The sequence below is a fragment of the Pristis pectinata genome, chromosome 44 (genome assembly GCF_009764475.1).
Source record: "Pristis pectinata isolate sPriPec2 chromosome 44, sPriPec2.1.pri, whole genome shotgun sequence".
NCBI classification, from domain to species: domain Eukaryota; kingdom Metazoa; phylum Chordata; class Chondrichthyes; order Rhinopristiformes; family Pristidae; genus Pristis; species Pristis pectinata.
Genome location: NC_067447.1, coordinates 1,154,886 through 1,167,779, shown reverse-complemented (window position 1 = coordinate 1,167,779; position 12,894 = coordinate 1,154,886). Strand labels below are relative to the sequence as shown.

Here is a 12,894-nt window from a genome sequence, read left to right as displayed (position 1 = left end):
CTCTACACCAGTCTCTCTCTGTCTCTGTCTCTCTGTTTCTCTTTTACCGCCTCTCGGTGTCTGTATCCCCCTGTCACTCAGTCGGTCGTTCTCTCTCTGTCTCTCTCTGACTGTCTCTCTCTCTCTCTGACTGTCTCTATCTCTCTGTCTCTGTCTCTCTCTCTCTGTTTATCTCTCTCTCTGTTTCCCTCTCTTTGTCTCCCCCCTCGCTCTTTCTGAAGCATTTAGATCCACAAACTCTCTTCTTTGCCTCTTTTCTCCAGTTGTGCGGAAATTCTCCCCCTCTTCCATTTTGTGTCCCCTTCTGTCATTCATGGTTAAAATTAATTGATATTTTCTCACTCTTTCTATCGCTTGGCAAAGTGGGGGGGGGGGGGGGGTCTGGAATGAATTTCTTGTACCCATTCAGTCAGTTCCTCTGCAAACTTACTCATCCACTCTACCACATTTTCATCCACATAATTTACAGAAATATTAAAGCCCCTACCTGCTCTAGCTCTCCCTAACACTCAGACTCTCCAGTCCAGACAGCATCCTCGTAAATCTTCTTTGCACGCCTTCCAGTTTAATGATGTTTTTGCTCTAACGGGGCGAGTAAACCTGTACAGAATACTCCAAGTGCGGAGTCAACAACGTTTTGTACGTCTGCAACATAACGTCCCAAATGCCCTGACTCGTGAAGGCCAGCGCGCCAAACGTAATCGTCTCCGCCGGTCCACCTGTCAGTGAATGAGTCTCTGCTGTTCGTGCATTGCAACAATGACAGGAACATTTCAGAGCATCATCATGTCAGTCCAGGGGTATCGCTGAAAGAGTCATGATTTAACCAGCGTGCTCAGCTGCCCCTGAACCGGATGACTTGCTGAGAGATTTAAGCTACAGTGACAATGCCGGGACAGCCGTCACTTGCAGGTGGACTGCAGATGCTCTCCCCGGTGAACATTCCACGCCAAGTTCAAGGTTATTCAGTAGAACCCACATTCTGTAAATTGATGACAAATAATGAGATTTTCCATTTCATGCTGTTGCATTTATTTGACCACCTCGAGAACAAAGCGCACAAGTGCGTGTGAGACACTGACAAGCAGATACAAAGGAACACGCGTTTACATACAATGAAAACTGCAGTTGAATTTATCAGCAAGCTGCAGACTGACAGTAAGAAGACAGCAATTAATCTCCAATAATTGTTGTCTTCTTCAAAGAAGCAACTAATCTAAATCTCAAAATTCCAATTTAATCCCGATTTACGCCAAATTTCGGCACAGCTCCCTGGATTTTAACAGATTTCGGTGTCAAGACCTTACAATTTATATCTTCTCTCCTCGATGACTCTGAGCTCTTCACATCGGTTCCCCCAGTGAGCTCTCCACTTAACCTCCACCACGTCCCCTGTCTTGTGTTTCCTTCCACAACGTGGGGAAGCAATTAGATCCCCACTGGTCTCCCCTTCAGCACTGGCTCCAGGTTTCCACAGTAAGACCTCCCGTCTCGGTGACTCTCCTCAATGGCCTAGCAGCTCATAGTCCACAAGCTTGGAACCTATTTCTGTCTACTTCCTCTGGTTTATACTTGAAACCCACAATATTGTGTGATATCATCAGTAATTTCGTCGATGACAGGAAATTGGTGTTGTTGTTGGAAGTCCAGAGGACAATAATGATGAGTCAGTAAGGTGCGGAACTCAATGGATATTGTAATTTAATCCTGTGATTTGCAATTTGGAGCGAGTGACCAGGTAAGTAAGATGCAACGAATTCTGCAGAGAATCAGTGTGTAAATTCCCACCGGTTCCTGAAGGTGGCAACACAGGTAGATCGGCCGGAGAAATCTGCATGTGGGATATCTGATTCTCCGCAAGGGAGAATGTGAGAACAGGGAAGGAATTGTACAACTTGAAGGCGCACTGGCCGGGTCAAACAATAGACTGCAAATTCTGGGATCTAGAGCAAAGCACAAAACAATGGACGAATCCAGCGGAACTGTGATTCATCGTCCGTGGAGGGAACTGGACAGTCGACGTTTCGGGTCGGGGCCTTTCATTAGGGCTGGAGGTCAGATAGCCAGCATAAAGACAAGAGGGGAGAAAGGCTGTATTGGTGGAGCAAGAGCTGACTGGTAACTGGTGGATCCAGGTGAGTAGACCTAGTTAGGCGATAGCTGTATTTTTCCCCTTGGAATGGGGAAGTTGAATGGGAGGGGGTGGGGTTGACCTGATAGGGTGGTGTGCAAAACTATGAGTGGCTTCAATGGGAGTAGAGAGAGAAACACACACATTCTCCCGCAGCAGAGGTGTCTTTGCCTACCTCGTGGGTGTAATGTAAGAGGTGGAGGATTCAGAGGACATTTGACGAAGTTTGCTCACACCTCCGGGGCAGCTGAGATCTGGAGTTACGCAGCGAAGTGTGGTGGAGGTAGCGACTCACAAGATTAACACGTATGTAAAAGAGCGCCTGAGTCAGGTGTGAGGCACTGATGTTCACAGGCCAAGTGCTGGTCAACGCAATTCGCGTTGAGGTTTAGCAGCCAACGGGCCTTTCCCATCCCTTGTAGCTCTCTGACTCCACATCTCTGCGTGCAGTGTTGTCCTGAAGGCAGGGGTGAGGTTGGCCATGGGGATCGTTCTCGTCTGTTGGGCCCGGCCCTATGCGGCAGAATCGGTGAACGGGCGGAATATTGGCAGGTGAGCTCCACAGCACAGTCCGGTCATGGTCGTCTGTGTGTGTGTGTGTGTGTGTGTGTGTGTGTGTGTGTGTGTGTGTGTGTGTGTGTGTGTGTCTGTGTCTGTGTCTGTGTCTGTGTGTGTGTGTGTGTGTGTGTGTGTGTGTGTGTGTGTGTGTGTGTGTGTGCGTGCGTGCGTGTGTGTGTGTGTGTGTGAGAGAGAGAGAGACAGAGAGAGAGAGAGAGTTCAGGGAGGGGAAACTGCAAGTGTACACCCGTTTCATCAATATCTCTCACAAACATTGAGTGTCCCTGCATCGTTCCCTGCAGGACACCGCTGGTCACAGGCTTCCCATAACGTAACCGACACTATACCTTCTTCCCTGACCAATGTTAGCAAGACTGTTTCGATACAATGTGCCAAATTCCCATGGGCTCTAACCTTGTTGGAACAGTTTCCCATGAAGGAATGTGTCAAAGACCGTTCTGAAGTCCAGGTGGACTCTAAACGCTCTGACCCCATGGACGCATCAACTAATCCGTTCAGAAAGAAATGTCTTATCTCCAAACACCATTAATATTGCCCTTCCAGGTGCTGAAGACAACACTGTCTAAGCTACTGTTGTTTCTGCTTTGCGGGAAATTAGGAGGAAAGAAGAGGAGCGTCGGCATCTGCTGGAAGGGTTAATGATTCAAGGCGAAGTCACGTCCTTAGTACTACGTCAGAACTCTGACGAAGGGTCTAGAGGTTGCAATGCTTCAACGGGTGTCTCTCTCCCTCCACTGATGCTGCCCGACCTGTTGAATGTTTACGCACGCCTCTGCTTTTGATGTGTGCTTTGCATCAGTTCTGCTGTTTGCCAAGGCTAGAGGTGAGATCAGGCGGGATATTGCGGTGGCGGATGCGGATGTGTTACTCGGACCTTACAGCGAAATGGGACGCAGCAGCGCTAGGACGCACACCCACGCCACTGCGGAAATGGCGGCCCCGTCACTCCGCACCACCAGCATCGTGCCGCCCTTCCCCCGCTCCACGTTCACCCGGATCTCCTGCCTCCCCGCCGTCGTGAGCGAAATGTCAACCCCGTCACTCCGGCGGGCGCATTCCGTGATTGTGAACACTTCGTAAGGAGGAATCAGCACTTCCTTCTCGCCAGGGAACGATGAGTAGTTTTCTATCTTGGCGCCGTAGCGTGACTTTATCGTGAAAACTGTCGCGGTGCCAAATTTCTTAGAAACTCCCATATCTAGAGACGAAGATGCAAAATATCCAAATCTCATTTTCTTTCCCTTCTGGCCCTCGGCCACACGCCCCATCCCTCTGTAGGTCGTCCCCGGCGCACTGCCCGAGCTTTCTCTCAATCTCTCAATGGCAACGGACAGGAGATAATGGAAGCTCTTGAACGGGAATTTCTCCGCGTAGACTGAGTCGTTGGCTCCGCACGTCTGCATTGCCCGGTTGAACTGCGTGTACAAATTTGTATTCAGCGTGTAGGCGATCACGGATACCATGTGTTCTTCTTTGAGTCTCTTGGGTATTGTAGACTTGTTTGAATGTGAGAATTTTGCCCGTTTCTCCTTTGCAGACTTCCAAGCTCGGGAAAGTGCTTCATTCTGCTTTGCCTCCTCCAGGAGGTACTGGATTGCCACATCGTCGGACTCTTCGCTCTGGGTGAAGATATAGGCGGCAGAATTCTCTTCCATTCCCAGCCCGATGACGTCATGCCCGCGCTCCCCACCGCCGAAAGCCACAGCCCTCTGGCCTGGGAGGAGACAGAAGAACTCGGTTAAGTGTGAAGTGATTCCCTTCCGGAAGATAGAATTTCAAGGCAGAACGCAAGGTTAATGGCAGGACTTTTAGCAGTGTGGAGGAACAGAGGGATCATGCTGTCAAAGTCCATAGATCCCTCAAAGTTGTCACGCAGGTCGATAGGGTTGTTCTGAAGGCGTATGGAGTGTTGGCCTTTATTCGTTGGGGGATTGAGTTCAAAAGCCGCGAGGTGATGTTGCAGTTCTATAGAACTCTGGAAAACCACACTTGGTGTATTGTGTTCAGTTATGGTCGCCTCATTAGAGAAAGAATGTGGAAGCTTTAGAGAGTGTGCAGAGGAGATTTACCAGGATGCTGCCTGGATTGGAGAGTATGTCTTATGAGGGTAGGTTGAGCGAGCTGGGGCTTTCCCCTTCGGAGAGAAGGAGGATGAGAGGTGACTTGATAGAGGCGTACAAGAGGCATAGATCTAGTGAACAGTCAGAGACTTTTTCACAGGGCGACAATGGCTTACACGAGCGGGCATAATTTTAAGGTCGTTGGAAGAAGGTTTAAGGCGGATGTCGGGCTAGTTTTTTACACAGAGAGTGGTGGGTGCTTTGAACGCACAGCCAGCAGGGTGGGGGCAGATACATCAGCGATATTTAAGAGTCTCTTGGATAGACACAAGAATGACAGAAAAATAGGGGCTATGTAGGAGGGAAGGGTTGGATAAATCTCAGAGCAGGATAAAATGTCGGCACAACATTGTGGCCTGTACTGTGCTGTAGTGTTCCATGTTCTAAGGATTTATAGACATTTGAGGTTGAGGACGAAGGGGAAACAATCCCAACTGCCTTCCAACCAGTCAGAAACTGGACGCCGGGGGAAAGAGAGTGTTGGAAGGGCGGGTTTGGTGGTGGTATTATTGTTGCCGTTTGCCGCAAGAGAACAAACGGTGCTTCATGATGGTCTGTGACCAATCGTGTTCCACAGGGATCTGCATTTAGACCTCTGTTGTTTGTCAGACAAATGATTTGGTTGAAAATATGGTCAGATCATCAGCAGGTTTCCGACCGATACAGAAATTGCTGGCGTTGTGGATTGCATAGAAGATCGCCATAGGAGAATTGGCAGATGGAGTTTAATCCGGACGTTGGCGTTGCACTTTGGGACATCAAAATGTAAACTGTTGGAGTTTACTGTTGGAGGCAAGCCAAAAACATTGCTGATCTACAGAGGATTCTTGGTGCCCAAGTCTATAGCTCCCGAGAGGAGCCTGCAGAAGTTGATCGGGTGGGAAAGGCAGCATACGGCGCGCTTGCCTTCGTTGGACGAGGCACTGAGTCCAAGAGCCAGCAAGTTATGTTGTAGCTTTATAAAACTCTGGTCAGGCCACAGAAGGTATATTGCATTCACTTCTGGTCCCCGCTCATTATAGGAAGTATGCGGAGGCTTGGGAGAGGGTGCAGAGGAGGTTCACCTGGATGATGCCTGGTTTGGAGGACGTGTGCTCTGAGGAGAGGTTGGACTCGCTGGGGCTGTTTTCTCGCAGCGGCGGCGGCTGAGGGGTGACATGATAAAAAGTTTAGGAAACTATGCAAGGCATAGAGTAGACAGCCGGTATCTTTTCCCACAGGACTGAAATGCCTCGTACCAGAGGGCACATATTTAAGATGAGAGAGGGGGAGTGTACAAAGGAGATGTGCGGGGCAAGTTTTTCTCCCACACAGAGTGTGAGGTGATTAAAGAATGAACAGCTAGTGGTGGCGGTGGAGGCAGATCGCTTGGGAGTGTTTAAGAGACTCTTGACCAGGCTAATGAACATGCAGTGAAGCGAGGCAAATGGTCAATGTGCGGGGAAGAGGGGTTAGATCAATTAGCGATCTTTGATTTAATCAATTCGACACAACAGCGTGAGCCGAAGGGCCGGTCCTGTGCTGTACTGTTCTATGCTCTATTAAGCATAGCAGGTACGAGGTGATCCCAGTGGCTGGTGGCCCGCGCTCCCGGCAGCAACTGGGATATCCCGGGCTCACCTCTCCAGGATCAACATTAGAACAAGGACGTTTGGCGAAACAAAACAAAAACGAGCGTTACCCCTGATCCACCTCAACTCCCACACATATTTCCTTGGCGCATCGAACACAAAACTCCGGCACTTACAGAAAGCGAAGAGCGGAACAATGAGGATCAGAACCCGGGGAACCAGTCGCTTCCTCTCCATTCTCAGTGAAGTTGGAACTCGTTGCTCCCGACTGGACGGTGTGCGATGCGATCTTGCTCCCACTTCTTTTAAACCTCCCTGGTTTTCTTCCGGTTACAGAACACCGCCCGTCACAGTGACACTCGAAGAGGCACTTCTCATTTCGGTCTGAGGACGCTTCAGCACTCACGTCCAGGAAAGCAGTCCAGCTACATCTGAAACCTCGCTCCCTCGCGGGTGGGCGCACGTCAGCATTTTTAGTTTTACTTCAGTGCAACACCTGCAGGGATTCATGGAGCCGGAGGGTGACCGAGTTGTACAGCAATAGAAACAGGTCCTTCAGCCCATCGCGTCCATACTGCCCATCATACATTACCATACTGATCCCACTTGTGGTCATTAATTCTATCTCCCTGTCTGCTTTGCTCACTCAAGTACACGGCCAAATACTTCTTAAATGTTCTTGCTGTTCCGGCCTCCACCCACCTGGTCCGGCAGATCGTTCCAGATACCAACTACTATGCGTGTGAAAAATATACACTTTCCTCCGCCCCCCCTTCTCTATCTCTATCTCTCTCTCCCCTCTTTATCAACCCCCTCTCATTCCAGTCCCTCTCCCTCTTTCTGTCTTTCCTCTGCCCCTCTCTTCCTCCCTCCCTCTCCCTCCCTCCCCGCTTTCTCGATATCCCAATTCCCCCTCTCCTCCGCCCCCTCTCTATTCTTCTCAGCTCCCTCTCCTTCTCTCGCTCTCTCCCTCTCCCTCTTCCTCTCTCTCCCTCTTACTCTCTCTCCCACTGCACCCTCTCTCTCTCCCGCTCTCCGCCTCTCTCCCTTTCTCTCTCCCACTCCTCTGTTCTCTCGCTCTCCACCCTCTCTCTCTTTCTCGCTCCCTCCCCCTCTCTTCTGCTCCCCTCTCTCACCCTCTCTCTATCCGCTCCTCTCCTCCTCCGCCTTTCGCTCTCTTCCCTTCCTCTCTCCTCTATCCCCCTCTCACATTTTCTCCCTCTCCCCCTCTCGACCTCTCCCTTCCCCTCTCCCTCTTTCACACTCGCCCACTGCCCCCGTGCTCTTCCGCTCTCCTTCTCTTTCGGCTTCCCTCTCTCCATCTCCGTCTCTCCGTACCACACCCCCTCTCCCGCTCCGCCTCCGTCTCCCTCTTTCTCTCCCACTCTCCTCTCTCTCCCGCACCCTCTCTCACTATCTCTCCCTCTCCCCCTCTCTCCTTCTCTTCCTCTTCCTCTCTCTCCCTCCCTCTCCTGCTCTCCCTCTTTCTCTCTCAATCCTTCTCTCCTCTCCACTCCCCCCTCGTCTCTCTCTCCTTCCCCCTCGCCCCTTCTCTCCCCTCCCTCTCCCTCTCTCTGTCTCCCCCTCGCTCTCCCTCTTTCCCTCTCCCATTCTCTCTCTCCCACTGCCCCGCTCTCTCTCTCTTTCCCCTCCTACTCACCCTACCTCGCTCTCTTATCCTCCAATCTCTCCCGCCTCTCTCCTTCTCCCTGTACCTCTCTCCCTCTCCCCCACTCTCTCTCTCTCCCCCACACTCCCCCCTCACCCTCTCTCTTTCGCTGCTTCTTGCTCCGGATCTCACTTCCACAAATGGAGGTGAAAGCGGACCCTGTGACAGTTTGTGAGAGTCACCGAGTCCTGAGAAACAGAGCAGTGAGTTCTGCAGCGGTCATGGCGGTTCTTTGGGGGTGCGGAGAGTTTGCAGTCATATCAGCCAAGAACTCAACAGAATGAGGAACATTCTCGTGGGACCGACCCCTATCCCTCGCTCACATGAATGTAGACATCTCTGTGTACCACCCTGCCGGCACAGCAAGGCGACAGGTGTGACACACTGAACAGGGCCCAAGTGCGGCAAAAAACAATCACCGTGTGAGGAGAATTGCACCCAGAATCTGCCAAGATCCTAACCGGAGATTTTCCGGGTGTCGTTACTCTGGGGGTTAGTTCCCACGAATTTGGAGATAGCTTATCTGTTACTACCCACCACTGAACCCCCACATCCACCTCCCACCACCAACACCCGGCCGAGTCGCTGCTGCTTTCGGCGGTTATGTAACTTGAGGACGGATGAGGTTCGGTAGGAGTCAGACGAGAGAACATGGGCCTCATCTAAACATGTCTGGTCCTGAGCCCGAATATTTTCGTTCCGGTTAGTGCAACGTTAACTGCTACACACACACAACACCCAAGGTCAGGATTGAACTCGGGTCTCCGGCATTGTGAGGTAGTGCCATTTCTTCTCCCGGGGATTTCTGAAGCCTGGGGATTCTCTATCACACAGGATCGTGCGTGCGAGATCATTGGGAGCTTTACAGAGGAGGTAGATGACTTACTGAAAGACTAGGGGATTGGCGGCAATGGGGAACTGAAAAATAAGAACAGATCAGCGATGGTTATATTGAATGGAAGGGAGTATTGAGGGAACGAGTGGTCTTCTGCTGCTGCTATGTTGTGCACAGAGAGAACGAAATGAGACAGCGTTGAAGTCGAGGAGTCTCGGATTCTGTAAAAAGAAGAATTTGCTTTCCTGGTTCCAAGTGTCAAACGTCAAACCTTTCACACAGAGGGTGACGAATATTCGGAACGAGCTGCCAGAGGAAGCGGTGGAGGCTGGTATAATTGCAACGTTTATAGGACATCTGGGAAAATGCGTGGATCTGAAGGGTTCAGAGGGACTCAATGACTCGATGAGGGCAGTGCAGCTCTGGTCAACGTGAACCTCGGGAACGACTTCGACAAGACCCCACATGGCCCAAGAGGTTAGCACCAACGTAGCCAACCTCGCTGGCAGATTGTTCATAGCCAGCAGAGAGAGTTGGTGAAATTTAGTTGCGCAATTCGAAGCCCATGACGTGGTGTAGGGCAGGGATCGGTGTTGTGAACACCTTTGTTTGAAAGGTTAAACACCTGGAATTGAATTTGTATTTTATGCGCTTAACATCGGGCAGTGTTGGGCAGCGCGCTGCCTGTCGTTCAGTTTGTACTGCCGCTGAGAACGTGCATTATCAAATAAGAACGGTCCCCATTTGCTCCCGTGCGCTCATTTCATCGCTGTCTCCACGGAGACCCTAGCTCATGGGAGTCGGAAAGTCACACTGAACAGAAACAGACCCTTACGGCCCATAGTGTCGGTGTGGCCGTCATACACTCTCCATACTAATATCCACCTGTCAGCATCCGGTCCGTAACCATCTGTGCTTTGGGGATTCAAGTGCTCATTTGGATACTTGTTAACGTTGTGTGTGCCTCTCTCTCCGCCACCACCTCGGGCAGTACGTTCTAGATTTCAAACACTCTCTGGGTATAAAGGAACTTCCTCAATCCTTCTTTAGGTATTCCACCTCTTGCATGAGATAAATAAGATAGTTATTTATAAGACACACGAACATCGAAACACACAGTGAAATGCATCTTTTTGCGCAGAGTGTTCTGGGGGCATCCTGAAAGTGTCGCCACTCTTCCGGCACCAAAATAGCACGCCTACAATTTCCTAACCTGTACGTCTTTGGAATGTGGGAGGAAATCGGAGCACCCGGGGGAAAGCCACACACGGTAAGAACGTACAAACTCCTTACAGGTAGCGACGGGAATTGAACCCGGGTCGCTGGCGCTGGAATAGCGCTACGCTAACCACTACACCACCTTACCGCTGGTATAATTATGATTTTAATTGCCAGGGGATCAGAGGAACCTCCGTTATGCCGCTAATATTCCTCGTTCCTAAACCTATCTATGCCCATTGTAATTCTGCATAGGTTTGTCGGGTAAACTCCACCCCTTACAGGCTCCTCCACTCAAAAGGAAAGACAGATGCGGCCTAACTAATGTGTTTTTGAAGTTGTATCATAACATCCCTGCACTCGCATTCTGCTCCCCGAGTAATGGAGGTACGTAGCCCATGAGGCTTCATCAACGGCCTTCCTGTTCCCTTCAGGGATGTACACCCTGACCCCTTGCACGTCACCGCTCCCAGAATCGTACCATTCCCTCCGCGTGTATCCCAGCCTTACAGAACACTGCAGCACTGCGTTTGGACCGGCACTTCGGCCCAGGGCTCTCCAACCAAAATGCATCTCCTCTCTCGTCACGACCACACTCCGTCTGCCAATGCATTGCACATCTTATCAACTCGTTATCTTCCGCTCCAATCACACGCCAGCTCTTGCCCCTCTTTCTTTCTGGTCCTGATGAACAAACTACATTACAGCGCATTCCAGGCCCTTCGGCCTGCAATGTTGTGCCGACATAGCTAATCACTCCTCCCTACAGAATGCCCATGTCCCTCCATTTTCCTCTCATTCATGTGCCCATCCCAGCCCCTCTTAAAAGCCCAAAATGAATCTTCCTCCTCCACCCTATGAGTCAAAGTATTCCAGGCATCCACCACTCTCTGAGTAAGAAACCGTCTGTTCTGAACCTAACCGCCCTCTCACCTTAAATGCATGAAGGAGATACGTGTTTCAAAGATCAGGGGATTGAGGGCTATGGAACGGCGGGAACGTTGATGTGTTTCTCTCCGTGAGATAGTGGCGAACAGAAAGATGTCGTTACAGGATTTTCGGGATCTTCTCCTCGCCAAGGTTTCATCAAGACCCCTCACTATTGTTTATGTTTTAATCAAACCAACTCTTATTTTTATAAACTCCAGTAAATACACGCTTAACCGCTCCAACATTCTTTTCATAATGCAATCCATCCTTTCTGGATACCAATTTAGAAAATGTGGATGAGGGATCATTGGGATATTTAAAGAAGAGGTAAATAACTTACTGAAAGACCGGGGTATTGAGTGCCACGGGGAACTGGTGAAGAAAAACAGATCAGCCGTGGTTATATTGAATGGAGGGGTATGGAAGGGCCGAGTGGGTTGCTTCTGTTTTTCCTGTGCGCCCAGAAAAAAGCAAGGGGGCAGCGTTGAGGTCAAGGAGTCTCGGTTCTTGCTCGTTCACCACATTACATGCCGGGCCAGACCTGGAGGAGTGTCGTCGGAGGCAAGGAAACCGGGGTCAAGCAGAGTTCTCGTGATGGAAACAACAATGCGGAACAAAAGACTCATAGTGAAAGTGAGCTGCTGAACTCGGGGTGAAGGATTTGCTTGCAGCTGCAGTTTCTGGACGGGTCTCGTGGACGTCAGGGTCTGCGGGCCCCACATAAGTCAGCCAACTGAAACCAAAACTGGCTTGGTAATGGGACGTTATGGCGGGGGGTTTCCTTTGCGATCTGCGACGAAGGATCGGTCTGTGCTTGGTCCTTTACTGTTAATGATCTAGAAGCGAATTCTGCAGCTGTAAATGAAGATCGCTGGCGTTTGAGCAGAGAGGAAGGTCGTCTTCAGTTACAGACCAAAGATTAAAGGGCAACCAGGCCAATCGGCCCTTCTACCTATGGTCCGCTCAACTGTTGATCAGAATCAGCACGTCACTCGCCGTCTCCCCAAATAACACTTGAACCTTTATCACTAAGAGTTATGTCGACGTCCTTTTCGAATATGTCCAATGAATACTTTTCAGTAGAGTATTTCACTTTACCACAATCTAGGTTAAGGTTTCTTCCAAGTCTCGGTTCTCAACCACATGAAACCCTTGATCCGGAACTCGCTATCCTTCTGGAACGTCCAGCCCGTATTTTGTACTGTTGGGGAGTACACCCAGTAACGTCCCGTCACAACTCGGTCCCGCTGTCACAAAATCAGAGCGGTAAACCGTCAGAGCAATGCAAGCCTGCATCTCTTTCTCCCTGTTCCATACTCAAATTATTGCTACTGTCAGAGAATTGAAGAATCTGCAAAGGAAACGAGAACATCCCATGAAACCTCCTGTGTCCCCATCTCTGTCTGTCTCTCTCTCTCTTGACGGATGTATGATTGTATGCTTGTTTGTATCTGTCTATCATCTATCTGTCTGTCTATCTATCTATCTGTCTATCTATCTATCTATCTATCTATCTATCTATCTATCTATCTATCTATCTATCTATCTATCTATCTATCTATCTATCTATCTATCTATCTATCTATCTATCTATCTATCTATCTATCTATCTATCTATCTATCTATCTATCTATCTATCTATCTATCTCCCTTTCTATGTATCTATCTATCGATCTAATTACCTTTCTATCTATCCGTCTGCCTGACTAGCTGTTTATCTATCTATCCCTCCGTATATCTATCCTTCCGTCTGTCTGTCTGTCAATTTGTCTGCCTGTCTGTCTGTCTATCCGTCTGTCTGGCTGTCTATCTATCTATCTATCTATCTGTCTATCTATCTA

General features: G+C 49.8%; 1 protein-coding gene across 1 annotated transcript; it reads right to left on the bottom strand.

Moving 5' to 3' along the window:
- Positions 1-3,213: 3,213 nt before the first annotated feature.
- Positions 3,214-6,663, bottom strand: LOC127566683 (ecto-ADP-ribosyltransferase 5-like). Its single transcript, XM_052009230.1, has 2 exons — positions 6,578-6,663; positions 3,214-4,424 (listed from the first exon to the last, which is right to left on the bottom strand). Exons 1-2 carry the CDS (start codon positions 6,636-6,638, stop codon positions 3,586-3,588), a joined length of 900 nt encoding a protein of 299 aa, XP_051865190.1. The 5' UTR covers positions 6,639-6,663; the 3' UTR covers positions 3,214-3,585.
- Between the last annotated feature and the right edge of the window lie 6,231 nt (positions 6,664-12,894).

Excerpts from the sequence above, each read along its gene's own strand:
- LOC127566683 (XM_052009230.1), bottom strand. The coding sequence starts at position 6,638 with ATGGAGAGGAAGCGACTGGTTCCCCGGGTTCTGATCCTCATTGTTCCG. Across the intron at positions 4,425-6,577 it reads TGTTCCGCTCTTCGCTTTCT|GCCAGAGGGCTGTGGCTTTC; the intron begins GTAAGTGCCGGA and ends GTCTCCTCCCAG.